This window comes from Gallus gallus, chromosome Z (assembly GCF_016699485.2).
Source record: "Gallus gallus isolate bGalGal1 chromosome Z, bGalGal1.mat.broiler.GRCg7b, whole genome shotgun sequence".
Classification (NCBI taxonomy): Eukaryota; Metazoa; Chordata; class Aves; order Galliformes; family Phasianidae; genus Gallus; species Gallus gallus.
Window position 1 is genome coordinate 21455649 of NC_052572.1, and position 27613 is coordinate 21483261.

At 38.1% G+C, this 27613-nt stretch overlaps 1 protein-coding gene and 1 long non-coding RNA gene across 7 annotated transcripts in view; one reads left to right on the forward strand and one right to left on the reverse strand.

The window, feature by feature from the left end:
- The first annotated feature begins 1397 nt into the window (after positions 1 to 1397).
- LOC107051948 overlaps positions 1398 to 27613 on the forward strand; it is a 64201-nt gene continuing 37985 nt past the window's right edge. For all 6 annotated transcript variants that reach the window (XR_005843140.2, XR_005843141.2, XR_005843139.1 and 3 more), the window contains exon 1: positions 1398 to 1585. This is a non-coding gene — a long non-coding RNA (uncharacterized LOC107051948). The remainder of the gene's footprint in view (positions 1586 to 27613) is intronic.
- LOC101749460 (interleukin-31 receptor subunit alpha-like) overlaps positions 5824 to 27613 on the reverse strand; it is a 30610-nt gene continuing 8820 nt past the window's right edge. Inside the window, exons 7-18 of the mRNA XM_015277615.4 lie at positions 25124 to 25290; positions 23797 to 23936; positions 22910 to 23045; positions 22682 to 22764; positions 19938 to 20148; positions 17874 to 18032; positions 16712 to 16834; positions 15972 to 16124; positions 14203 to 14346; positions 13268 to 13364; positions 10944 to 11007; positions 5824 to 9052 (exon numbers count right to left, since the gene is read on the reverse strand). Of these exons, the coding sequence (XP_015133101.3) occupies positions 8567 to 9052; positions 10944 to 11007; positions 13268 to 13364; positions 14203 to 14346; positions 15972 to 16124; positions 16712 to 16834; positions 17874 to 18032; positions 19938 to 20148; positions 22682 to 22764; positions 22910 to 23045; positions 23797 to 23936; positions 25124 to 25290 (1963 nt within the window). The 3' untranslated portion in view covers positions 5824 to 8566. The remainder of the gene's footprint in view (positions 9053 to 10943; positions 11008 to 13267; positions 13365 to 14202; positions 14347 to 15971; positions 16125 to 16711; positions 16835 to 17873; positions 18033 to 19937; positions 20149 to 22681; positions 22765 to 22909; positions 23046 to 23796; positions 23937 to 25123; positions 25291 to 27613) is intronic.

Here is a 27613-nt window from a genome sequence, read left to right on the forward strand (position 1 = left end):
AAGGGACTTGTATGCTTTTCGTTTATTGATGTCCCCAACCTTTCTATCTTAGTAGGGGAAATATATCCCAGTAAAACACACACACACATATATATATACATCAGCAGTATTAATTTATGTTAAGCCAAAATACTGTGTAGAGCTTTATCATTTTTTTCCCTCTGGAATGCTCATGGGTGTCCAACCTTTTGGCTTGCGTGGACTACACTGAGTGAAGAGGAATTGCCAGGGCCACATCTAGGAAGGTTGCTCCGAAAGTAATGCCTCCTAATTATCTCCTTGGAAACTACAATAGATACAAAAAGCACAGTAACACTATTTAATGGAGCAAATTCTCAGCTACAGTTTTTCAGCAGTCATCACCAGGAGCTGTGCATTTTCACCAGTGATGAACAGGAGCCAGCATGCCACGCTTGTAATAACCTGCACCAGCATAGGTCGCCACTGCTGGAACACACCACCCACCAGCTCACTGTGCCCACATCCACTGCTTGATCTCAGTAATGTTCACAAGTGTCGATGAAAGTCAGTGGGTGCCATGTTTGTTTTTTTGTTTTTTTGCTTGGAGGAATTCAGTGACATACCTTTGCTCCATCCAACTTCCATGTCAGACGCCATTCTGTCCCCCTCTGCTGCCATCTGTCACACAATAGCAAAACATAATAGAATATTGGTGGGAAGGTTCAACCTCTACTGCCACACCACCAACACCTGCCTCTGACATCATGGGCAGCCTTCACAAAATATAGAATATAGTGAATGTGTATAAGTAACAAAACTTAATGTTTAATTTTTTGTTTTGTTTTGTAGTTGTTATTGCTAAAACACATAAAAAAGAGCAACAAAGCCATAAAACTAGTGGGATATGTGACCGTTTTTGTGCAATGAATGCCTCCCCCCGGTGCCACAGCAATGGCTGCAGTTCTTAGTGAGCGCTCAGGGCGTCCCTCAGAGATCAGTGATGAAATTTCACTCTGCTGTGCTTCATCCTGGAAACGGTTGTTCACAAACGCAGGTACTGCCAAAACGCGGTGAGATGAACGAGGAGCGACTGTGAAGTGGGGGGCATTTCTGTGAGGTAGGAGAGGGCTGGGAGAAGTCACATTTTTATTGCCTTCTATCTGAAGGGGCACGTGTTTATCTAAACTGAGGCGATTCGCAAATAAACCAAAAAACCGATGATTTTTTTCGGCAACCTTGAAAGGTATTCTCGAATTCCCGCATCAGAACGGAACGCACGGCTGCGCTGTCTTCGCTGCGCGTTCACCCAACGGACCGCAGCGCGCACCCCCACACCCCGCCCCGCGCGCCGCTGTCCGCCCCGCTGCGTGAACGGCGCTGCGCGCTGCGGCGGCGCTGACGGACCGCTGAGGGACGGCTGCGCGCGCGGGGCCGCTGGGCGGGCAGAGCCGCCGCCGCCATGATGGCGCGGGGCGGGGTGTACCTGGCGTGTGGCGCTGGGAGGACGTCTGTGTGACCCAGCATAACTGGAGAAACAGATTAGATGTTCAGTGTGCTGTTGCTGTTTAGACGCGAGGTGCGAAGATGTGAGGTGTTGGGAAGTTACGATAACGTCTGTACCTAGGTAAATATCTAGGTATGTTTTATGGACATTGGTAGGTAGTTCTTCCTTAACACAGCTGTGACAGAACCTAGAGTGTATCTACATATTTTATACATACGTATGCTTTATGTCACACCTGTTCACACCTCACCAACTTCAGTTGCCATGAGTTAGCTCAGGTTAACTGCAATTCACTTCTCTAGTTCATTGCTATGTTCCTGCAGAGCAGGCTTATAGGAAGTGCTGATGCTAGACCTGCAAATGGAAGGGTCCTCAAGATGTTTCCAGGAGACATCATTTGAAGTCAAGACCAGGTCCAGATACTTGTTTTTAAGAAGTAATCCTACACCAGTTTGAGTCCAGGTCTGAGCCATCTAGTAACAGCATGCCCCTAGTTTCCACTTGTCCATTGCAGGCGTGTCGACATAGCTTTCAAAAACTGCAGGCACACAGGTACTCTCTGGAAGGGCTTAGCACATAGCTTGAATATAGCACTCAGCAAACACTTTCCTTTCTAGATAGAATTTAACAGGCTATGCCCTGTTGTAGAGCTATATTGTTTGCCTTATTGTTTACTCTTTTGTTAATAATGTCTCTCCAGTTAATAATATAATATCATCTCAATAGTTGTATGTAATGTGTTACTAACATTCTTCCTTTTGGAAGCCCAATTGGCTATCTGCTATCTGGTAGCAGATATATATGGCATATATAGCATATATATATATATATATATAGCATACCTATTGGTTCCCAGTAGGACAGATACGGGCATACTACTGCAGCTTATCTCATTGTTCAACGTTTATCTAAATGGCATGGCAGCGTGAATTTTGGGCTACAGAATAAAAAGAACCTCTGTGTTGACTGCCATTTCAGAAATGTTGATCGTAAGAGAGGAAATTAGGATTATGTCAACAGTAGGAAATTTGCAGAACTAGTGATAGAATAGGAGGAGAGGACTCACTGGTATGGCTTGGTACAATATCAGTTTTGCAGAGACTAAGCCTCACTTCTGCCATCGTGCTGTCTTACAAGCTGAAGGTTCATAAAAAGAAAACGTTTAAAGTTATTTAAATTTTCATTTTCCACTTCTAATACAGGCTGTGTACTCTCAGTGTTTAATGTCTGTTTTGCTGCTTTTTATTCTGTTTACTTGCAGCTTTTTTTGCTCTTTCAAGTTGTGTATCTTCCTTGGGTAACTGCAAAAGGTGTCTGGCTTGCCTGATGTCATGTTTTATAACAGAAAAAGTGTATGTCATGAAGTAGACAATCCAACTATACTAAAAATGTATACATTTTATTTTAATACATATTTATCTGCTGAATTTCTCTGATCAGTTTGAGATCCTCCTTTTTCCATAGTATTGGGTTACTTACAAATGTTGCACCAGAATAGTGATGCTTATATGGCAGAAACCTTCCTAAGAATTGATGCTCCTATATTTCTAACTTAGAAGTTTTCACAATTCAGCAAACTAAAAAGCTGATTTAGTGGTCAGACCAGAATCTGAAGTTTTGTGGGACTTTGATAGCGGTAGTGGACATGGGGGGATGGTTTTAAACTGAGACAGGGGAGGTTTAGGTTAGATATTAGGAAGAAGTTTTTCACTCAGATGTGACACACTGGAAGAGGTTGCCCAAGGAGGCTGTGGATGCCCCATCCCTGGAGGCATTCAAGGCCAGGCTGGATGTGGCTCTGGGCAGCCTGGTCTGGTGGTTGGCGACCCTGCACATAGCAGGGGGGTTGAAGCTCAATGATCTTTGTGGTCCTTTTCAACCCAGGCCATTCTATGATTCTATGATAAGTTGATAAATGCTGGCATTAACTTTGAATTTACAGTTTTCAATTAAAAACAGAAGGCAATTCACGACTGCGAGAGCAAGTGCAATCAAGTAAATAAAGCAATTATTCAAGTTGGTCTAAATCAAGGTAATTATCTCTCTCGATGTTTATTTGAAACGAAATAATTACTTTGTGGTAGTTGAAATGGACGTCCTTAATGGTCTGCAGTATCCTAGACTGACTACAGTAATTCTAGTTACAGCTCCAGTGTCCCAGTGACTTACAAGTCTGTTTGGACACAGAGATGCTGAGCTATCCCACAGTAAAAAGGATATTCTGAAATCTATTTAATTGGCTGGCACATCAAGCAGCTGTTATTGTATGTCTCTTGCCGTTTGAGGCCTAACTGAGAAAAAATCCTTCAATGGGCCTTCATGGCCCTCACTTGTTCCTGCTACAGTACAATCTTAGTTCTAATATAGAACTAAGTAGTTCTAGGACTACTTTTTTTCTAGCAACTTTCATGTGCCTGTGATGTGGCAGATGGCACAGAGCTGCCCGTGTCTCTTACTTAATCCTCTTGCCCTCCAAAAAGAGTGCCTGCGTGCAAACTGCCAGGTGGAAACAGACTTTCTTCTGCTGATTTTCAGGCAGTGACTGGAATTTTTGAGGGAGAACATTAGCTGACTTGGCCCCAAATTCTACTGAAGAAACAGACTGTTAAGCTTGCATGGCAGGGAGGATTTACAGGCACAATTGTGCTGTGCCTGTAAGTAGCAGACAAAGCACAGCTGCAGCATCACAGATCAGCCCTTCGAACTACTAGTGGCTTGCTTCCTCTTATTCTTGTCTGTGAAATTATTTTTGGAAGTCACTGTATGTCCTGAAGAAGTGTCCAGAATGTGACACACTTTCTGTTTTTGATGATTACTCAGTGATATAATCTTGGATTTCTTCTCAAGTTTTCAGAGTTGTAAAACGTGAAATTACATGATTTTTGTCAAAACATCCTAATCCTCCATGGTCAAAATTACTCTTCAATTTATGACCACATCAGGCTAGTCTTTCAGTGTGGTGGCCCACCAAACACATAGCTGCAGGTACCATAGCAGGTATGTGCTATGAATCATTAGAAATCTTCCAACAACCATTTACTTTAAATGAATGCAAGAATTTAATGGCCACTTAACAAGAAAAGGTGAATGTTGCTCTTTGCTGTGTACCTTGACTTGAACCGCTATGAGCAAAGTTTAACACTGGCAGTTACTGTTTGTTAAAGACCAAGTAGTACTCAAGAGCTTTGTGGTTCTGCAATCCATTTCCATTCTAACCATCTACCAAAAATGGTCTTCAGCCTGCAGCTTTTCAGGTAAGTAGTGTTTCACTTATTCTTCAGCTTACCGAGACTTCACTATGTCCAGTAAATACCTAAGCCTGTTCCTCTGCAAGTTCCCCAGCCCGTACTGGCTATTCCTGTGCCCATGCATCCTTAAGGTTTTTTTTTTTTGTTTTTGTTTTTGTTTTTGTTTTTGTTTTTGTTTTTTTTTTGGTCATACCCGTGTCTACCACTTCAACAAATACAGACCTGCTTCCTTAGTTTCCTCCTGTAAAGTTTCTGCCCTTCTCTGAGAACGGTCGTGGTTTAACCCAGCAGCAGCTCAGCACTACACAGGTGTTCACTCACTACCCTGCAGTAGGATGAGGGAGGGAATGCTAAGCAAAATGGAACTCTTGGGTTGAGACAAAAACTATTTACTAAGACAGAAATGGAAAATGGAAACAAAAATGTGATTATAACTGTTAATTATATATAAATATTATATATATATATATATATATATATTTGGGGACATAGTCTAGTGGGCAGTATTGGTGGTAGGTGGATGGTTGAACTAGGTGATCTTACAGGTCTTTTCCAACCTTAATGATTCTATGTTTCTATTACATATATATATATATATGCCGTGGAGGTGTGTATGTATATACGTATATATACACATATATACCTCCACAGTGCAGTCACTCACCGCTTGCTAACCAGCACCCAACTCACCCAACAGCCTGCTATCTATGCAGTATCTCACCATCCATTGACCAATGCCCAGCCAACCCCCAAGCAATGACCACCGCTGGTCACCTCCCATCGGCTTTCTGCATGATGTCACATGGTATGGAATAACCCTATGCCTAACTCAGGCACCTTTCCTCTGTCCCTCCACCCTCCCTGTGCCATCATGGCGGTGGCTCTTCTCAGCAACAACAAAACCATTTCTGTGCTATTAATGCTGTCTCAACAGAAACTAGGACAGGACGGGTGATGTGGATGACAGTTGCTAGGACAGCAGGTTGTTTTCAGTTTTATCAGTCAAACTGGTGCTTCTGCTGCTGAAATAAAATAGATACAGGGATAAGATCATTCTCCCGATAGCAAATGTGTAATTTGTCCTAGTGGCAAGCTGCGTTCAGAAGTGACTGATGCAAACAGTCCTGAGTTTTATTACCTACTTTCTTACAGAGCTCACCAGTACAGTAACTAAAACACAGTTAATATAATTCAAGCAGTGCAAACACAGTTCTTTGAGGAAAAAAAAAATCATTGAGCAAGAGGAAAATAAGTAAACCAAGAGCCTGCAACACATATCCAGAAGCTCTGAGACAAGTATCTTGTAATTAGAAGGCTTTAATTAAATGGTTTGTTACTTTACAATTTTTGTAGCAGTAGTTGGAGTTGACTCAAGTTGATGGGCTTCTCCTGTACTCTGCCTTCAGAGGACTATGTTCAAGTGCAGATGCCACTGTGCTGTAAGGATCCTTTTAAGGTTGTCAGAGTACCAACAAAGCTTTGTTTTTTTATAGACATTCTGTGGTTCTTATTATTCTATTTGACAGTTAATACAGAGGGGGAAAAAGTTCTGGAATATTGCGGTTGCCACAATCTGCTGTTCCAGGCTGAGTGGCTATATTTCCCATCACTGAAAAATACAGTTATGTTTTTGAGTGACGTCTAGTTATTGCACTATGATCTCACCTCAAGTGTAAAAAAATGTGGAAAAATGTATCTCTGTGTTCATACTACCTTAAAGTATGCAAGAAAAAATGGATTTACTCTCATACTGATTTTGCTGTTTTCTGGTGCTAATTGACTCACTACCATAACTATACCCTTTTTGGTGTCACTGCTGACTCAGTAATGTGCCATGACTTGGCATCCACAAATCTCTTTTTCTGTGTTACCTAGCTTTTGAGACACTTTAGAAATGTGAGAAAAACTGAAAAATGTGAGAACTGAAAACTTATCTTCAAGAATGTGAATGTGAAAGCAGTTTTGTCATGAAATGTGTTTTCACCTTTGTCTCTCCTTCTCTGGCATCATGCATTGTAAAACTGGCAGCTAAGCAGCTGTTTAGCCATAGGCCTTATCTAGGCTTTGTGCATATCTTACCCATCGAAGAGGTGACACATAGCCAGATGTTACTCTTTGTTACATCAACACTGTGAGAATTTACTTACCTCCAGCATTCACCATTTTTTCTTCCTTTTTGTTATTGTCTTGTACTGTGATGCTGGATTTTTTTTAAACCTTTCACTACTGCTCAATACACAGGCCATATTAGAGACTAGATATTACATTCATTTCTCTGTAAATAAGAAGCGCTAGATCCTTCTAACCCTGCAGTATATAATCCCATGCTATGAATCACTGTGCCTATGTGCCTCCAGGCCTGCAGTCAAGTGTTTAAGCTTTTATAGTATCTAGACTCTCACTAATGCTAACACTGGTCATCTGGAGGAATTACTGTATGCTGCCTAAAAAACCCCAAGATAGATTCAAAATACTTTGGCATTTATGGTCCTGACCCCCCTTGTTTGCAATTACACTTTTCATGTAACACACCCTGACAATACTGAAGAGCCTAATTGAAACCAACTGAGCTTAACTTCAGAGTATAACTAGCTGAAACCATTTGAACAGCAGTATTCCAAATAAAATGAAATACCTTGCACATATGTTACTAGAGGCGGTGTTCTGCAGGTTTTTAACATCTTTATATGCACTCATATTTTTAGACAATTACCTCTAATCTGAAGACCTCAACACTCAGTGCCTCCTAGTCCATTTCCCTTTTTGACTGGGTGAGACTGTTTAGCAAGTATACTCTTCAAATATTCTCCACATAGAAGACTCTTTTCTTGTCACTTATAGTCAGAGATGTCAGTCTAGGAAACATCCAATGCTTAGAAGTTGATCAACTTCTTTCTTCATGAAATAATCTTAATAAAATGCTCCACAGAATAAAGAAGACAGTAACAAACTTCTACAGTAAGTGCAAACCATTAATGTCTATGGAGTTTTTGGGTGAGAGAGAAGCCACTGTAAGCTGTAAAACCAGTTCAGACTCAGTGCATCGTGGAGGTACATGATGTAGTCACATAGAGGTCATACAGAGGAGATCCTTTTAGCTGATATGTATGTTTCAATGGCATCATCTCTATGCAAAGCCTGTGGAATGAGTAAATGAACTAGCTATTCAGCTAGTCAGATTTTGTTATTGCATATAAGGTGAAATAGTATCTGCAACTACATCTCGCACAAGAATATAAATGGATTTCTGTTTGTATAGATGAACATAAGAAGAAATAACCTTAACTTAATGCAAGTAAAACTTCGGTAATAATAATACTTGTTACCATCTTTCCTTAAACAGGACTGTTATCTAAGTTTAAGTGCTTTCCATAGATGGATAAGCATTATTTTCCATTTCTAAATTCAAGGCTTCTCACTATTTCGTTCATTCAACTAACTAGAGAGCTTCTTTGTCATGGTAGGTGGGTTTTGTGTCTTTTTACACCTGAAAATCAGAACTTACACTGGTCACGCCAACTAGCAAGCTCTTCTGATGACTAGAAAATGTTGTTTTTAGACTGGAAGACTAGAAATGGCTTTCTGAGTGCCCTTAGTCTGAGGAATGAACAAGGAGATGTACCTTACTGAAAGGTTTTAATACAGTTCTCTGAAAAATTTGCCTATGTTAAGATGAGGATTTCCAACAGAATAACCATGGTGAAATATCTAATCTGGTTATACAGTAAATCTATTTTGCCAAGGATGCTCACTGAACTAGAGCACAGCCCTCGTCACAAGGTCACTGTCTTCTATGTCCTAATGCCTCCATTCATGCACTTGAGGTTTTGAAAGTTGAATTTTTTAAGATTCCTCAGTTCATATTTACTTCTCCCATCAAAGTTGGTCCAGATGGCAAAAATACTACTTGGCTTTGTTTGAGATAGTCCTGGGGAGCAAATAAAACTTGATGGTCAGTTTGTGCTGGCTTACTACTAAGTTCCATTTCCAGGCAAGGATGAGAAGCTCTTGCAGGCAGCTTCACTGTCAGACTCATCAGAGCTTTCTGGCTGCACTCCATGCTGGTGTAGTCACCCAAGAGTGGTACTGTAATGGAAATTATTCCATCTTTTTCACTTGGAACCGTTTTTTCAGGGATTTCTTTTTGTATTATATTTATGTCTATATTACTGCTAGGTTCTTCTGACTCTCTGATGCCGTGCTTGCTGTCTTCTATGCCATCCGTAAAGTGCTCTAGCTTCAAAGAAGCCTTTGCCTCATGCTCTATGACATAAAGGCTGGTGGTATCATTGTCTGGCAGGGTTTGAAGCAGTGATTTTGAAATGGGTTTCCAATTACTCTGCAAGGAAAGTCAAGAGAAATTGTAACATCAGTATAATACCTTGGTGAAGTGAAATTGTCAATTTACTGAAATAAATGCCAGAAGAACAAGGTTAGGAGGTAACCACTATGAAATACACTTCCATTATTCCATTTATTATGATCAGCAGCCCTTACTTTATACTAACTAATATAAAATAAGTTCTATGCAAGCTTCTGATTTTTTTAATGTATGAAAAATATGCATCAGTTGTAATCTTGTTAATCCTGTTAGCTCCCATGACCAACGTTATCTGACAAAGCATGACAAGGATCTGTTCCTACCAATCATATCCTGAGTAGTTACAACACCAAAGCGTAGTCTGTGCCAGCCCTTGCATACATACATTAATCTTCTTGACTCCAGCTGTCTTAGGCTCACATCCTTAAATTATGACATAATTTAACATCTACTCCTCATCAGCCACAGCACTAAACCATGGCCTCATCGTATCTCTAGTCTCACTAATGTGTAGGGAGATTGCAGCTCCTATTGGAAAGCAAACTTCTTGATTACTATTAAATAGGAAAAGCAAAAGGGCAGATTTCAGACTTTTTTTGTTATACAAAAGAAAAAAAAAACTTATCTTCATCTAACCTGATTATGAACATTCTGTTCATATCTTTATGTAGATATGAATGTAGTCTGTATCTTTATGAATGTCATTGCTGGTTATTTTGTTCTATTGTCTTAGATTTGGACAGTGCTGGGCTGTACATACTATCTTCCAGCTTCTGTTCTGATCTTTAATTGTGCACTTGCTTTTTCCTATGTGAATATGTAACTTTACACTCTCCAAACTCTGACTTCAGTTTAACTTGACAATGACATACGCTTCCTCTCATCAGCTTAAATCTTAGAAACTAAGTGACAGATTTGTATCTCTATACAACAGGATACATCGAGAAAGACATATTTCACTTGATTTAGGCTTATTTAGGCTAACTTTCCCTTGTTCTAAATAGACACAAGTTTGCTTTGCTATAGCTTACAATGCTGAGAAACTAGATCTACAAGAAGTGCCAAACTAAGTTCAGGTCAAAATGACCACAATTAAAATCAAAAAGATTTTAAAAGGAAGCAGTACAAGTTCCTATTCCGAAAACATAATGGTTAGCAGTCTGAGACTTGGGAGATAAATTGACGTGTACTAGAAGAAGGACTTTAAGTTATCAGGTACCAGCAAAAGAGGAGCAGAATCACGTTTTCTAGCTATTTTCCAGGCACTTTGTTAGTCCTGAAATTCAAATAGCCTTACCAAAACATACGGGAATTCTGTGGGTAGGGCAAGGTTTGAATGTGCTGTTGAGCTGTGTTGCCTCTTGACTAGTAGATGCCTCCTCTGACAGCTACCAGCTGACAAACTAAAGCCCCAGAATTTCTGCAGAAGCACGCAGGGACTGGGAGGTGAAGACTGGGCTTCAGAAAACACTATGTACGTTACCTCTTGTGAATTCCACTTTTGTGGAATTAGACCATAATGTGTTACTTACTGTGTATCTTGAGTAACTTGTACTCAGTAATCTGTTCCAGTTGTTGAAAAGTGGCTGGTTATAACTGAACTTGTCCCTCTCAACAACTCTGCCCGTTCAACAATTTTCTTGTTCTTTTAACAATTTATTTAAATGTGCTCTAAAGTGTTTTCAAAGGGAGTCTGAGAACCTTTATTAAGCTAAAAGATGTGTACAGTCTCTGCCTAAACAACAACCTTCCCATTTGTGTATTTCTGATACTACCCTGGCTTCCCAACTGTTGAAATGAGACTTACATTAGGATGAAGTGTGAAAACAGTAATAGCTAGTGTTAGTGATTAATAAGTAGGTAGAGTTTCCTAGTACATTTTTTTTCACACCATTGGAATTGTACTTGCCATATCTTGGATTGCATTGCTCTTTCTTGGATTTGGTACACTGGACCAGCATGATATTTTCAACCTGTAAATAAATATTCTAAGTTTATTGAAAGGTTAAATAACTGGCAGTTCCTGTGCATTTAAATTATCTGCTGTATCTACATTTTTATTGGTATTTTCATGACCATCAAAACAAGATGTTCTACAATGAGTATTAAGCATAATGAGAATTAAAAACTGTAGGCCAAACTTGTTAGACTATGTTGAGATGCTGAATTAGTATCTTTGTTTAAAGACAAATGAACTGTGACAGGAACTGGCAATGTTGTGTCTTTCTATAGGTGTATCATCACATATTCCTAATCCATTACAATTTCCACAAATATCTTTGTATTCTTTGAGGACTTGTAGGATGACTTTTGTTTTAGGGAGTATTTTCTCCTTTCTTCATAGGAGTTTAGCTTTCCTTAAGGGGGGGGGGGGAAGAAAAAAAGAAAGAAAAAGAAAAAAAGGAAAAGAAAGAAAGCTACATTTTTCTGTTTTTAACTCCTTTACAATCGCACTTCTGGTCTGGAGAAGGCTCTCCCTAGGATCTGCAAACTGAAATGTGGAGAGCAACATGGGTACTATTCTTTTCTCACAGTTCAGCCCTTTCTGGAAGGAATTATAGTATCTCACCGTTTCATCTGACACAAACATACCATCATGAGGCTGTTTCTGCCATAGCTGTAGAGTAAGTGATAATTTACTCTAAAATCTGCAAAATCAAAATCCACTGTTTGTTTCAAAGCTCAATCCTCCCAGAGGGGAGTAGAGCAAGGTGCAGAATGGTGCCATACTAATCAGTTTCAGGTGGCTGTTTGTCCTCAGCCCTCTCGTAGCCCCTTTTTTTTTTTCCAGCTCCTTTCTTGTTCCTGGGGCTCAAAACCACAAAACTGACAGCTGGTCTCTAAGCTGTCTGGTCTGCCTTGGTTGTTACCTCCACAGGTATGTGCAGGCCTTGGAGGCTGCTCCCTGCACTGCTTCTGACAGGTCTGGGGAGAAGAAGCTGCCTTTCATCCCCTGTGAATGGCACAAAGCAAGAGCTGCTTGATAAGGAGAGTCCCTAGAAAGCAGTGACACTGGGCAGCTCTGGCAGTGCTGGGCCAAGGCTTCACTGTCTCCCTCATTACTGATCAGGCTGACGTAAGGGTCTTTTTCCTCCTTCTTCCTTTCCGAGAGAACAGGCCATGATGGTGGCACACCATCACTCCTGCCACCCCAGGTTGCTGGAGAACATCCCTCAGCACTTTTTCTCTGAGCTTCTCCCTGCCAGCAGCTGCTGTCAGAGCTGCACTGTGGGAACTCCAGGCAATGACTCACATCTACATGAAAAATGTCAGCATAGTTGTGAGAAACAGCATGAGGTTATCTAGGCCATCACCTTGCCTCAGCGCTGACTTCAGTGTTGTCTGGTCTTAAAGTCAAATCTAGACTCTATTAGATGTCAAGTACTTTATTAAGGTAAAGCCTAAGGCTGTAGCGATCTCCTCGCTGACCCTGTAAAGATAGATTTTGTGACTGGTTGGTCCCTTTTTAAAAGCTTCATGTTCAGCATCTGAAGCTGGTGCTTTCTAAATGGGGAATAAGGGTAGATGGAATCCTAGGACATCTTAAGAGTGATCGCAATGGTCGTATGTCACTAAGTGTATAAGAAAATGAATGTCAGAATCAATTACTATGAAAGCCATTTTCTTTCAGTGTTAGCATATGGCCCTAGTACTGCATCTTGGATTAATTTGAGGGGAAGACTGCTTCCCTCATCCGTATCTTGCAGGTACCCTTGTTATTCTCTCTTCTTCCTACTCATCCATTTCTTCTCATTATTTTCATACCTGAGTAATTTATACAGTAACATCTAAATATGCTCAGAGGAAAATGCTTTGATTGCAGCATTTGTATGTATACTGGTGGAATTTCCTCCTCCATTTCCATAGAAAAGACATGACCATCAGTTGGGAATGAAAGAATAAACTGATTAAATACATCATTGTTTTCTTATCTGTAGCCCATTTTCTACTGGGATAAATGATCCTTGCTCTTACCAAGGGTATTTGAGACTGGAAGGAATCAGTTAACTCTATCAAAAGTGAAAGATTATAGATTTTTGACGAAGTATTTAAATAAGCTTGTTACTGGTTTGTAAATTCTCTCACTGTGTAAATGTATGGGGTGAGTTTCTTTTCCCTGTACTTTTAAATTGATTTGCTTTTAATTAAAAAAAAAAAAAAAAGGCACAGTGTGTGAAAATCAAAGTAAAAGGGAGTTATTGTTAATAGCATTAGTCAGTATTCACTTCTTACCTCTTAAGCATCAGAGTACATGTCATAGGTGCAAAAACCAGAGCAAACATCATGCTGAAACAAACGCCAGTCATTAAACCTTCAAATTCTCCTTTTTCTGATGGGAAGCAACAGAAAGACTGAATCAGACTTGTGCTATCAAGTATAGAGAGGCGTTATTGTCTCCACTACAGATATTCTTTAAACACGAGTCAAACCTTACTCATATTCTGGGATTCCTGTTTTGTCCAGTGTAAAATGTGTTGAAAAGACTTGAGAGTCCATATTCTAGCTAACCACGTGTGAATACAATATACAGAACTTCATAAAAGTAACTGTATTGACCTTAGCCTATAGAAGCACCTCTGAAACAAGCAAATTCTAGCCAGTGAAAGACAGAACACGTTTGATAAAAAGAACTTTAGTTATCAGAAAACAGAAGATTTGATCAACTGTCAGCCACAGTAGAAAGAGTGACTTTCTTTTTGTAAAAAAAATAAAGTTTTGGCTGAGGTATCTATCTGTAAACCAGCTTTATGTGATAAAGATTTTGCCAAGAACAAAAAACTACTGAACTTCATAAGTCAAAGGCAGATCATTTCAACTACTGAAACCTGTGATAAGAGTTTGCAATAAATAAAGATCAGTTGATATAACTAACATGAAAAGATCACAAAATGTTACAAAGATGAGGAACCCTAGCTAAGTCTTCTCTGCAAGTTAGGTAAAGAAATATAGGCAGAGCTTCATGATACACCGTTCATCTGTAGCAGATGAACAATTTTGCCTTTGTTATCAGTAAACCAAGAACTGAATAATAAATCCTGTGTGTGTGCACTTTGTTATTCCTTGAAAAGCAGGGAAAAGAGAAAAGGTGTAAAATAATGCTTTGTATAATGGAGTATAAAGTCAAGATTGCTGCAGGGCTACACAGTAGCATATAGATTCCAGAGTACCATATTTTAGAGTACTGAAAGGTTGTGATAAAGATGGTGATCCTTCTCCAGCTTTAGTGAATCCTGAAATCTGTACACGGTAGACGGTCTTTTCCTTAAGTCCAGTAAGATGGTAACTTGTAGTAGAAGAGTTGATGCTAGCAGCTGAAAATACAAGAGTGGTTAGAGAATGGGGCATTGAGATGAACTCCAGTATTTGAGTCTGTATCTCTGTAGTTGACTAGGGAAAAGGCAAAATTCCTATGATGTCCTGATCCACACCTGGAAAGTCACGCTATGCAGATTTTCTTTGGGTGGGTATAAGATTCTTCAAAATACTTACAAGCATTTGGCTTTCAGATGTAAAAAAAAAGCATGAGATCCTAACATACCAGGATATTTAGGCAATAAGTACAGTAGGCTGTGTTTAATAGGATATACAGCTGACATGCTGTAGTATGGTTTTATGAAAACTCCTTGTTACAGTTGAAATAAGGACATGGAAAGAGCAAAGCATCTGACTGAAGTAAGCAATGACTGAATAATATTTGCAACACCTTTACATTACCCTCACTACAGTAATGAGTTCATTCACAGCAGTCAGAATCAGTACTATTATTTTGGTTTCTGTACAGAAAAATATAAAGAAAAATGTTCAGCTTCATCTGCTTTTTAGAACTTTGATCTCAGTCCATCTTTTCTGATGATGTGGTGGCTTTTCCTCCAGTTAGAATAATGCAATCAGCAGTGCAGAACAATACCTTAAACTTGGCAGAAGCTGTTTTTCAAGTTTGTTATTGGAAATCTGGGATCTTAGAAATGGTACTTTAGCCTGCAGTGGTACTTTCCTAGGAAGAATCCCCTAAGATTCTCCAGTAAAATTATTATTCCCATCTGGAAAACATGGCAATCTGTTGTTGTGTTACTGTTGTACTGATCACTAGGGGTGAGTAAAAAAAATTAAGTTTAGCCCTGTGGACTCCCTTGTGTCTCCTTTTCCACTCTCTAATAGGTACTCATGGTGGAGTAGAGCTCCCTGAATTCCCTGTCAAACTCCAGCTAATTTCAGGGGACACGGGGCTGAATACTTCAAGCTTTTGTTATTTTTTGTGGTCTTCCGAAGGCATATGCCAGTAAGACCTATAGAATCATTGTTTTTCTCCTTTCTCAGGCCATAGGTACTATTTGTCTTCCATAACGTGTTTAATTGTATTTAAAAGTCAATATGTGCAAAATTAATGCATTATTGTTTATGGTATATTTAACAAAACAGATAAAGGTGGTGGATTTTTTTTTCCTAAATAAAACTATCAATTGAATAAAGTGTTTCTAAAAAATGAAATTAATAACCATGTCTTTCAAAACAGGTAAGAAGTATGAAAAAATTTACAGCTAATAGAGTTTTTTAAAAAACGCTCAAGGACAAACCTAGCTGAATTCTGTGCAGTGAAGCATAGAAGTACTGTGGCTGAAATTGTAGGACCTCAGAAATACTGAAAGCATATATCTTCCTTTCAGCATTACTGGGAAATTCTATCATCTTAAAACTGTATGCTTTAAAGGAATTTTTCTTATCAATATTTAATCTGAGATGTTTCTATGAATATGTATAATTTTCTTGAAGTCATCAAGAGCAGTAAAACCCTAACTAGAAGCTGATTTTTGGAAGCACTCTGTTCCCAGGGAAATGTGATTCAGTAGTGTGCTTTGAAAGCAATTAATGATTCTGTATGAAACATTTTCTGTCATAACACTGAACTACTGCTACATTCTGAGCAATGGAGACTTACCCAGAAACTTTTTCTTTGATGAATCTATGTAGTTGATTTTGTATCCCTGGAGAAAGCCCATAGAGTCTTCGGCAGATATTTCAGACCACTTCACAAATGCAGAATGCTTTGTGATATTTAGAATTGTTATATTAGTGGGTCCTATCCTAGGAACTTAAAATTCAGAAAATAAGATCCACATTAACATTAGTGCTATAGACATACATGACTGAAACCTATCTGCTACCTAGGGAGATCTTTGCTTCATCCTAGTTGTCATACATACAAGATAAAGGGTGGAAAACAGAAGAGGAACTCCATGCAGTAAAACACGCAAGTATTAAGCAATGCCAAAGCGGGTAAACACTATCATTAACTCATTACAAACACTTTTACCCCAGCAGTCACAGCTGTACTAATTTCAATTTGTTATATAAGACATCACTGGATTTCTGTTGGAAAATCTGACTTCAGTTACAGTTACGTTTGAATAAAAAGGACTCAGGTGCCCCCTTTCTGTTATTTCTGTAATGTTGTTCTGTAATGTTGTGTGTAATAACAACATTTCTATGGACCTGTCAGTAAGTACAAGCATTCAGGTCACTCATTGCCAGTGCATAACTGCTAGGACCAAAGGCACTGCTAACTGTAGAATCATGGTAAATCATCTGGAAAAGGAACATGTAGGACTTCTTATTTTTGCTGCAGATAGGAAATGAGAAGAAGTATGAGGAACATAAATATATAAAAAAGAGGAGTACCTCCTTCAACTGAGTAAAAGTGTGTTACTCCAAAAATCTTTTCATGTCTGCTGAAATTTTCACACTGACACACATCAGATGCATGCACCATGAGTTTGTACAATTTATATGGATTAATATTGTCTGGAAAACAAACAAATGTATTTCAGTGTTTATTGAAAAGTTATGAATGAGAAAGAAGAGGAAGAGGGACAACAACCTTACAGTTTTTCTGTATAGCTCCTATATATTCCTCAGCCTGAAAGCGTAGCATAAAGCTACAGTCCTTTACAGTGAGCATAAAAGATAGGAATCTTTGCTCACTGCTTTTCAGTACTTTACAGAAACTATTTCAAAAGCAGAACAAGATGTAGCTCTGGTTTGTTTTTAAAAGATGCCATGTTCTCCTAAGATCTACCTCTGGAAAGCTTGAACTGCTGAATAAAAAGTAGTGAAAAAAAATAAGTTTACACGTCTCAGTTCAAGGACCAATATTTTCCCCGGACAGCATATTTAAAAACATGCAGAACAACTCGATGTAATGTGACATTGCAGATATTGCAGGAGGACCGAGGACAACACTGCACCTATTTACATAAACCCGAACTTAAATGTAATATACTATACATAAGAGTTCTGAATGGTATCTACAAGAGTCACTTATGTGATTTTGATAGAGGTTTTGGATGACTGTTCTGTAAACTGATCTCTGCCAGCAGCTCTTCATACCCAGATTGGTAGGTACAGAAGTTGAGAATTTGCACTTTGACAAGCAGAACTGCGGGGATAAAAATAATCCAGGGGAAAGTCTGCAGCAGAGCAGTTTATATTTGAAACTGGGGGCAAGAAATACTTTTGTTGTTGTTGTTGTTCTCATGCCATTGTGTTACCAGAAAGTAGCATATAGCTCTGCCTGAATTTGGGGAAGGAGAGACCTCTTGCCAGCAACTGCAGTTTAGCTACATTTCTTGCCCAGATGTGACTAGAAGAATCCTACTGAAGGATCTTCCTTTTCCCTGCTTTGATGTTTCTTAAAAGCAGGTGTTATCTCATTGTTGGAGAGGGTAAACTTACCTGGATCTTTGGTTTGCTCTTAAAAACAGGATGAAAATCCTTCCCTCCCCAGCCAAAAATAACCAATAAGTGAAATGGTGCCTGCATGAGATGTGGCTGTTGCCTTTACCTAAAGTGAAATTTCCAGCAGCCGTAGCTACTATTTTCATGCGCATATCCTCTTTACGAGTGCCCCAGTCAACCACAAAACATTTTGGACTGTATTTTGCAATCCAGGTGACAACTGCATTAGTTCCCTGAGGTTCAACATTGATTTGGCCAGGCAAATCTGTGAACAAATATACCATTAGATATGAGTGAACAGGAAAGCAGTCTGTCCCTTCCCCTATCAGTGTTTTTCTCTTTTTCTCTGATTCACCTGAAGATTCTTCATTAAGTAGTTGTCATGTGGGTAACCGTATACAGTAATGCCTACTCTTTTATGTCAACGAAGGAAATTTAGCAACTAGCATTTTGCCATAGTCTCTGCGACCTCCAGTGTTAATTGCTGTTCAGGACCTTTAATTTCTTAAAATTGGAAAAGGGGAAATAGCTGTTCCAAGCCTCAGGCAGGGGATGGCTAACATTGCTAAAAAATCTCCTGTGAACTGCTATTAACTGCTTGTAGACAGAATGACTGTAAGATCACTCTTACCTGGGGGAGGAGACAGGGCTAATTACATTTTGTAGCTGTGTAACTTAGTGTGTGTTTCACCTTCTTGCAAAAAAATGCAAAATGCCTTAAATATTCTGTTGTTTTCTAAGACAGATTATTAAACTAGAGAAGACCTTCTGATTGAAACTTATGTAGAAGAAAAACACCCCATCATGTGGGGTGAATCTTAGGACAGACAAATTTCTGTATGTCATTTAATCTGAAAACAAATGAAATAGAGTAGAATTTAAAAGAAGATGTCTGTACATTTTCAAGAGTTGTGCATGCTGAGAAGGAATTTGTCCTGGCAACAAACTTAATGTAGTATCTTTCCAGTAATTCATCATAGATATAGAGAACCCGCCTGTAAGTGAAACCAAATCTAAAACAGATGTCTGGAGAGATCCATGAAAGACAGGCTGATATTTAGTAAATATGGGGTTCTTAGATGAAGAATGTCTTGGAGAGATAACAAGTATTATATTAGAAAAGAGCTAAAGCAATCAAATGTAAGGAGCAAAAATAAACTATTAATTAGGTCTTTGCAGGCAAAGGAGAACAGAATGAGAGGAGTGTTAGAAAATTCTGGAAAAGTAATTATTTGCAGCTGTTTGATCCTTGCAACATTTGTGAATGCTATAGCTTGATTTAAAAAAAAAAAAAAAAGAACAAAAAGCAATCTCAAGGAAAGAGAGGTTCTTGTTGTAGAAGTTACCGTAGCTTAAGATTATAACAAAAAAAACTGGCTTATATTATAATAAAATCATTGTTACATAGTCGAAATTAAAGATCCTGTAGTTTTGGACATCAAAAAGGTTACATCTTCATTGGAATAGGATGCCTACATCCTACCTATTCCCTCTTTCATGTACCTGCAGGGATAAATCTGAGTAGGGAAAGTAGCATGTGTCTTACCAGTTACTTAACTCCAAAAGCTTATATTTGCACATAGGCAGGGACAGCTCCCTCTAGACCAGGTTGCTCAATGCCCCATCCAGCCTGGTCTTGAATGCTTCCAGGGAGAGGTCATTCACAGCCTCACTGGGCAACCTGTTCCAGTGTCTCACCACCCTCACAGCAAAGAATTTCTTCCTAACATCTTGTCTAAATATACCCTTTTCCAGTTTAAAGCCATTTCCCCTCATCCTGTCTCAACATGCCTTTATAAACAGTCAGCCTTCCTGTAGACCCCCTTCAGGTACTGGAAGGCAGCTATAAGGTCCCCTCGGAGCCTTTTCTTCTCCAGGCTGAAGAGTCCCAACTCTCTCAGTCTGTTCGCACAGGGGAGGTGCAGGACTTTGCACTTGGCCTTGTTGAACTTAATGAGGTTGGCATGGGCCCACCTCTCAAGCGTGTCCTGGCCCTTCTGGATGGCATCCCTTCCCTCTAGCATATGATACTGTTACTATGAAAAAATATCAGCCTAATGAATATTCAGAAGAATGCTAATGCCAATCTCAAAGACTGCCAAAATGTAATCTAGAGATTATATAGAGATATAAAACTTTTCCACCAGTCAAATCAATATATGGTAAGTACCTGCTGCAGAGGAATCTGGGACAATGTAGATGGTTTGTGGAGATTGTCCTGCTTTGTTGTAGGCAGAAATATTAATCCTATAGTAAGCCATAGAGATATTTAGAAGGACTTTTCTGTCCTTTAGAATGATGCGATTTGATGAATCCATGCAACTATTGGGTATTCTTTCAATATCAATGTAGTATCCAATGGCATTCTCACTTTGCATTACCTAAATAAAGAAAAAGATTATTATTCTATAAATGTTATTATGTCCTGTGTAGAAAATTAAGAGCAATGGAATTATAGAAACAAAATGTTGTATTTAATGTTGGGGATAATATCATACTATTTCAATTAGACTATCAGGAATCAGTGAAGCAAGCCCTTTTATTATTATTAAAAGCATTCTTAAATTGAACGGATTTAAACACAGGATTAAGGGTTCTGCTTAATTGGAATCTTAGTAATGTGTATCCAATTAGTAATAGCAGCACTGAAGAAGCTGCAATGTTCTTTGCACTTCACTGGAACATATATCCATCATAATTAGGACCTTGAAAGTTAATGAGAGGTGTGTAATTGCAATTTACGCCTCAGGGAATATTCATCTACTAGACTCTGTTAAGCATCTGGTCTCTTTGAGGATAAATGCTGGTAATTATACTACAACTTTGATTCATGTATATTCATTGATAGAAAATTTTAGGTTGTGGTTCTGTCATTATTTTACTTTATTAATCTTCATGAGAGATGAGAAAATTAGTGCACAGAAATGGAAATTACTGAACTTTAGTTAGAAATAAAAACATCAAAGTCTGGGGATTCTGCAACACTTGATGCCAAGTTTGGTTATTACTTCTTGGTCACCTTGGCAAAAAATTAATAGCATAAAGCTAACACAAAGCTAGGAGATTGAGTTTCTTAATGAAATGATTGGATAATTTTAGAGTAACGTAGAGAGGATGACATCCAATAAACTTAAAAGGCAAAAACATACATGTTGAGAGGGAATACTGCTAATGTCTTAAAATGGAAACAACAGAAGTTTTTCCCAAGATACTGAAGAAAGAATTGATCCCACTATTTGAAGCTCTGATGAAGTTGCTGGGGAAGTAGTGTCCTCTAATCACGCTTTGAAAATGGAAAAGGTATGTATGCAGGGGGAATTATTCCTAGGATATGCGACACATGAAAAGAAACCAACAGAACTTAGACTGAGAAGGGGAAGGACTGTCTATCTTGTGCAGTCCTGCAGGAGATCTCATGTTATTTCTATAAAAATAGTATGTACTCCCCAGCTGGATGTTTACAGCTGAAGTCATCTTTTCTGTGCCTTTTCATCCAAACTATGCAAAGCTTACACATTCAACATCAAAAAAAATCAGAGGAACTACAGGTAGTCTGACATTTTAAAACTGTTCTTTTTCCTTTTTCTTTTTTTCTTTTTTATGTTTTTTTATTCGAGGTTGGCTTAAACAAGGTTGAGGTTGAGGTTGGCAGGTGAGCCCCCCTTCTCCCCCTACCTCTTTTTTTCCCTTTCACTTTAACATGTTAATTATTGAGTATACTCCTTCCCTCACCCATTTGAAGGTATACTTGAACATTATTAGTATACTAGTTTAGTACAAGAGTTATCCTGAAAGAAGGTCCTAGCCTTGATCCTGTGTTTAATGTAGGTATTTTTAAATTGAAGTTCACCAGTAGAGACTATTGTCTTCTCTTAACACTGGAATTGCCACGTACAATTTATTTTATCATAAAGTGAATTGTTTTCTTTGCAGATTTTCTTTCCTAGGAGATAAAGGAAAAGAAGGGATAGCTCATCCTAGCCAGAAGAGGTGTCTGCTCTCTACTATCTTTCCCTTAACAAAAACAGAAAGGAGTAGTTACAAAACTTCCTTTTTATATATATATATATATTTAAAAACTCTGCCAATCTCTCTCTTTTCTGCTTCAGACATTCCCTTTGGTAAGTTTCTGAGAGTTTGTAGATGTTCATTCTCTCAGCATTTGGATAGAGTGAGCTTCCAACCAAAAACTAATTGTGAGACCATGCTTATCAAAATTCCCTGTGGGCCCTTCAAGTGGGAATTGCAGACTGTCAGCTATCCTTTTCTTAACAAGAGACTTTCAGCTAGTAAGAGTGACTGATGAACATAGTCAGTCAGCTGATAATGACACCTTCTACAGAAAAGTGGAAGCATATGATTTGTAGAGTGAATTTTAAATATCATGGTGGAAAATGTTCAGTTAGATGTTTTTGTAAGCTCCTTTTCTCTCATTATAATGTATTTGCACTTCTGAATTTTTATACCAGTAGTCTTACAAAATGCTTCTCTAAAAAGTTTTTATTTCTCTTTAGAATAATAATTCTCCTTAGGAACATGTCTAACACAAGATATGTCACTTGTACAAGGCTTATAAGGTTTTTTCAAGGAAAATTAATTTCATAGTTATCCTGAGATGCACCAGTGTTTACCACTAACTGGAAAGAATCTTTATTCTAGTCAGTGATTTGAGCCTGGAGGTTTCTATACATTTAAATAGTTTATAAATTATTGTGGTTTTTCCTTGCTAATTTCTAGAACCTGATTTACCACCATACAAATGCAGTGAATCCTAAAGCACAAATTCAATATTCAGTACCTTTTCTTTGTACACTGCAGTCCTGATACAATGAGAAAGCCTGTTTTCCCCCTATAAAGTAACGAATTAATGGTATGGTTATAACATAACATACACAGACTCAAAGAGAAAATTACCTCCCACTTAAGGAGAAGACTTCTTCTGCCTGGTGGTATTTTTGTAGTTGCATTATATGATATTCTTGGCTTGTTCATGAGCTCTGGTAAAAATGGGAAAAGATGGAGACATGCACTCATACAAATCAGGTTGATCTTAATAATTTCAACAGCATTTGACTATGTTCATACATTATACAATTGGAAAAGGGTTTTCCACTTATGCTTGTTCCCACGAAATTAACTTACTGTGAGGGACCAAAATCTCTCTACTCCAAACGCAAACACAGTGAAGACCATCCTTGGTTATACATCTGAGCTGAATGATATATGAAGATGTAGCATTTGAAACAGTGATGTTGACAGCATTGCTTTCTATGGGCACCTAAAAGCAAATCTTGTTTAATATATGGGGCAGCAATAAGGCAATTATTATAAGGCAATAATCATATTAATGGTTTTCTCAATCAAAAACCATTATTTTGACTAAAAGTAGCAGTTTCCATCATCAATGAAGAATTACAACACATATTAGCAGATTTTATTTCATACTTGAAAGATGATAGTCCTTTTTTCAACTAATTATGTTCTGTCAGGACATGTAAGCAGTAGTGCAGGTCTAACCCCCTCTTAAAAAATGGATTCAGTGTTCAATACACTGAAAAATTATCACTTAGACTTTGATCTTTACTGGCATTCTGAAGAACAATATTACAGCAACCTGGTCTCTAATGATAATAGTAAAGTAATATAGCCTTTTAACTAAAGTGTAATCAGATCTTGGGGTTGTACCTCATTTCAGATACCCTCTCTGGATCTTCAGCTTTTCCTCTGTTGATTGTTGTGTCTTATTGACAAGTTAATGAACCATATGACATAATGTTCTTGGTTTTCTTTTCTTCAGCATAAAACTACTAATTTTTCTCTTTCAAACAGTTCAGAATCTGTTGGCACGAAACTAAGAGACCACTGTGTGATTTGCCAGCAAATCATGCACTGTATTTTCTTGCTGTCCACATTTTTGTGTGCTACAACAATGTCCTGTTTACATCCTGCCATGTAGCTGTATGTACTACATACTACTGAGCTGATAATAAACCTCCTCATGTTCTCAAGAGGCATATGGAAATACTTACCCTTGTCCACTGAGGGGCTTCTGTCAGTGCCTCTCTGTATCTCAACTCATATTCTGTAGGAGTTGTGGGTAGGTTCCATTTTATTACCAATTGCTTTATGATCTGATGAGCTTTTATGTTAGATGGTGTCAAACACTTCCCTGAAATAGGGAACAGATGTCTTCAGTACAAGAGAAGCAGGAAAGCTTTGGACATTATGTGTCAACTGGGTGTGTTCTACCAAAAAATGGAAGAGTTGGCTGAGAATACTGAACACTGAGCCTTTAAAAAACTGGAAATAAGTATTTACTGAATTTTTATAGTATCAACAGATTAGGCTTGTTCCTCTCTTGTGTGTGCAATTCTTTTGTGAATGCTTCTTCTGGTAGCAGGAAAATCCTTTGTCTAAACAGGTGCTCAGTGAGTCTGAAAGGCAAAATCAAACGTCAAGAGTACCTCTAATCATGAAATATAGAAAAGTTTCCAGAACTTCTTAATAACTTCCAATCAGCACTTGTGTTTAGCTATATAATTTTCCATGAAAATACATAGTTATCCCTCTGAAAATCTCCCAAGGAGGTCATGGTGATAAATTGGGTTTTACTGATAGTGTCTTTCAGCAGAGAGAAGTACTTTTGAAACATTGTTACTCAGGGAAGGTTAGGGTTTCAGAAGATCTTGAAGTTAGCTCAGTGATAGTATGCTGTATGTAATCAGTGAATAGCCATCTGCAGTGCATAGTTCATAAGATTTATTTTTTTCACATGCTCCTTGTAGTACTGTGTAATAGCTAACTGGCCTTAGAAAATAGCTGAAATTTGAAAAGTTTTCCCAAAATGTTAATTGTCTGTAGAAAAAAAATTAGTTGAATGTATGCTACTGTGTCAGCCTGTTCTTTGTAAACCCATGACTCCTGCCATTTTAGTGGAGAGTTGTTAGCGTTGGGGTAGTATGATTAGGTTGTGGTTGAACTCGATGATCTTTAAGGTCTTTTCCAACCTGAGCAATTCTATGGTTCTACGGTTCTATGATAAGGAAGTTACGAAAACCATCAGAGATAGAGGAAGCTGATGAAGTGTGGTACACAAATATCACTATATAATTTTTTGGGTATCGGTATTTTATAGTCCAGCAAAGGATTCAAAGTCCTGTTACAATAAAAAATGGCTGGACTTCTGCTATGGACTTCAATAAAGATTTCATTCAAGGAAGCCGAACTGCAGCATGCTGAATCAGTGAAAAGGATAAGTGTATAGCAGGAGTTAACATTTTGAAAATAATTCTGAAGAAAATGCTACCATTGCTTCAGCAGGACGCTGCAGTAATACAAATCATGAAGATATAATACCTGCTTTTCTTGGTATAACTGAGACGTTCTTTCCTTTCACGCAGCTGGCATGGGCATAGTTCACTGCTATCCAGATAGATGCAGAACGGTTCATGAAGAGATTTTTCCGTTCTATTGTGATGGAAGGTGACGATGTATTTCTTCTAAAAAGTTTTGTGATTCTCTCCCTTCAGAGAAGAGGAATAAGAATGAAAGTCGAACTTTTTGCTCGTTTATCATACACTTTTTTTTTTTTTCCTCATAAGCATCATTATAACAACTCATAGCTTTTCAGGTACTCATAAACAAAGTCATCATTTTGAAAAACTTGAAGGTGAGGACTGAGCAGCTTGAAACAGCAAATGTAATTCCAGTATCCTAGCAATTCTAACTAGCTTAAACTTGCAAATCCATGTCATGTACTGTAGAACTGCTAAGTTCTTTACATTTATGACGCACAGTGTGATAAAAGACAAAATCTGTATAGTTTTCTTTAAGATCCAAATAGGACATAAGCAGCTTTTAGAAGTTAATATTAGATTAGAAATTACTTGCACAAAGTCTACTTGCTACCTACCATAAAGGAACATAAATTCATTTTGAATAGCAGAATTCCCCATTTACTGAATCTAAATTATGACAAACATATGAAAAATGTCTGGTTTTATGAGTTGTATGCCTATCTTACAAATTAAGGTCTGATGCTTTGCAGAAACAAGACATTCATGTTTAAATAAGAACTGACGTTTAAAAGACCCCTCTCTCTGCAGCTCTATAGATTTCTCTTATGTAAACCTAAGTATGAATACAGTACAGAAAGTCCAAGAAGTTTCATTGTTTTCTTTCAGAGTTGGTGGTTGCTGGTGTCTGATGCTCCTGTGCATTCGCAATTGTAACTTTTTTCCAGGAAGGGAATTCCTCTGCTTGAAGGTTACTAAAAGTTGGACCTCCAATTTTAATTTTAGTTTGTATTCCATGCACTTGCAGATACTGCAATATTTACACAGGAGGTGCATAAGCAGGTACTCCCCTCATACTTACTTTCAAGAACACTCAAGAAAAATACCGAAACAAAAAAAATCAGTCTCCTTGTGACTTTGTTTACAAATGATTTGTTATGCAGGCTTAACTGTACCCCCTAGCAGCAGAAAATATCACTGGTTTTGTTCAAATAAGTCCTCAAGCCTTCTTCTCCTTCAACAGCCTTGTACAACAGTTGAAGCTGTCATGGTAAAAGTAAATTAATAAGGCAGATCTACCATCTACAGAGTATATTTGCAAGATAAATAGTGCCTGCAACTTATGTGACTGTACAGTAAAGCCTTTGTATAAAAATGATTTTCGTAATTGCTATATGCTTCAGATTAGATGGAAACATACTATGTGTAGCCTTGATTCTCAATCAAGCCAACAGCTGGCCAGGTCTGTATTATAAATTTTAAAACATTCAGTGGCCATAATGTGTATTGACTGTCCAGAAGTACTTGGAGCCATTTAGACAGTTTACTTTGCCCAAACCATTTAATGCAGACAGGATTCCACAATTCACTGAGTGTCAAAATAGCTGAGGTTGGACTGGACATATGGAAATCATCTCATCCAATACCACTGCTCAAAGCAGATAACAGCAGGGAGAAGAGCAAGTGCACGAAGCAGTCAGTCTACACTGTCCCAGAATTCCCTTTTAAGAGGGAACCTTCTGGAAGCCAGATGAGGTTTTAGCCTTTTCCTGTGATCTGTAGTGAAAGCTTAAGTTCTGCAACATGTTCTTCATGTAGGCAGTTGCTGCAGAAATTTGATCCTGAGTAGTGTAGAATTTGGGAGTACATGTGAATGTAAAGAATGTGTAAAGAAAAGCAAGTCTTAGGGAAGTAAGATTTAACTTTTTTTTGTTTGTTTGTTTTGTTTTGTTTCCTCACACTCACTCAGTTTTCCTTTAGGAAAAGGTGTTAAATGGAAGACTGTTCCTATTCTGTTTGGACTTTCTTCCAGATCCTGCTCTGTCATTTGCTCTCTGATGCATAGAAAACAGATTTTTCAAGGCTAAGGCTGTTCTGATTCAACATTCTTAAAAAGAAATGGATAAGCATACTAATTGCATACCTAGATACTTCAAGTATTGTATGTGCTGATCATGCTAGAATATTTAATAATGGAACAAAGCTCCTGGAAGCTTCCCTTGTCTTTTGCTTCAGACTAGTTGTGAATCAGCCATTAATATTTCAGACTATGATTTTGAATGCTTGGTTTGAACATCTCTGTGGGAGTGTTATTCTTTAATCCTTTTCTTCCTGACAATTAAATTGTAAAGAGCAAAGAAAAGGAAAAAATTCAATGCTAAATTAACATTGCTTGCAGATGGAGTGATGTCATCTTCTAGGCAAGTGGAAAAAAAATCCTTTCAAATGCAATTTTTTTTTTTTTCCCCAAATTCAATAAATTGTTTCTAGAACAATAAGAAGGGAAAAGAAAGTTTTTCTCTAGGATTATCATGCTGAAGCCTAGGAGGCT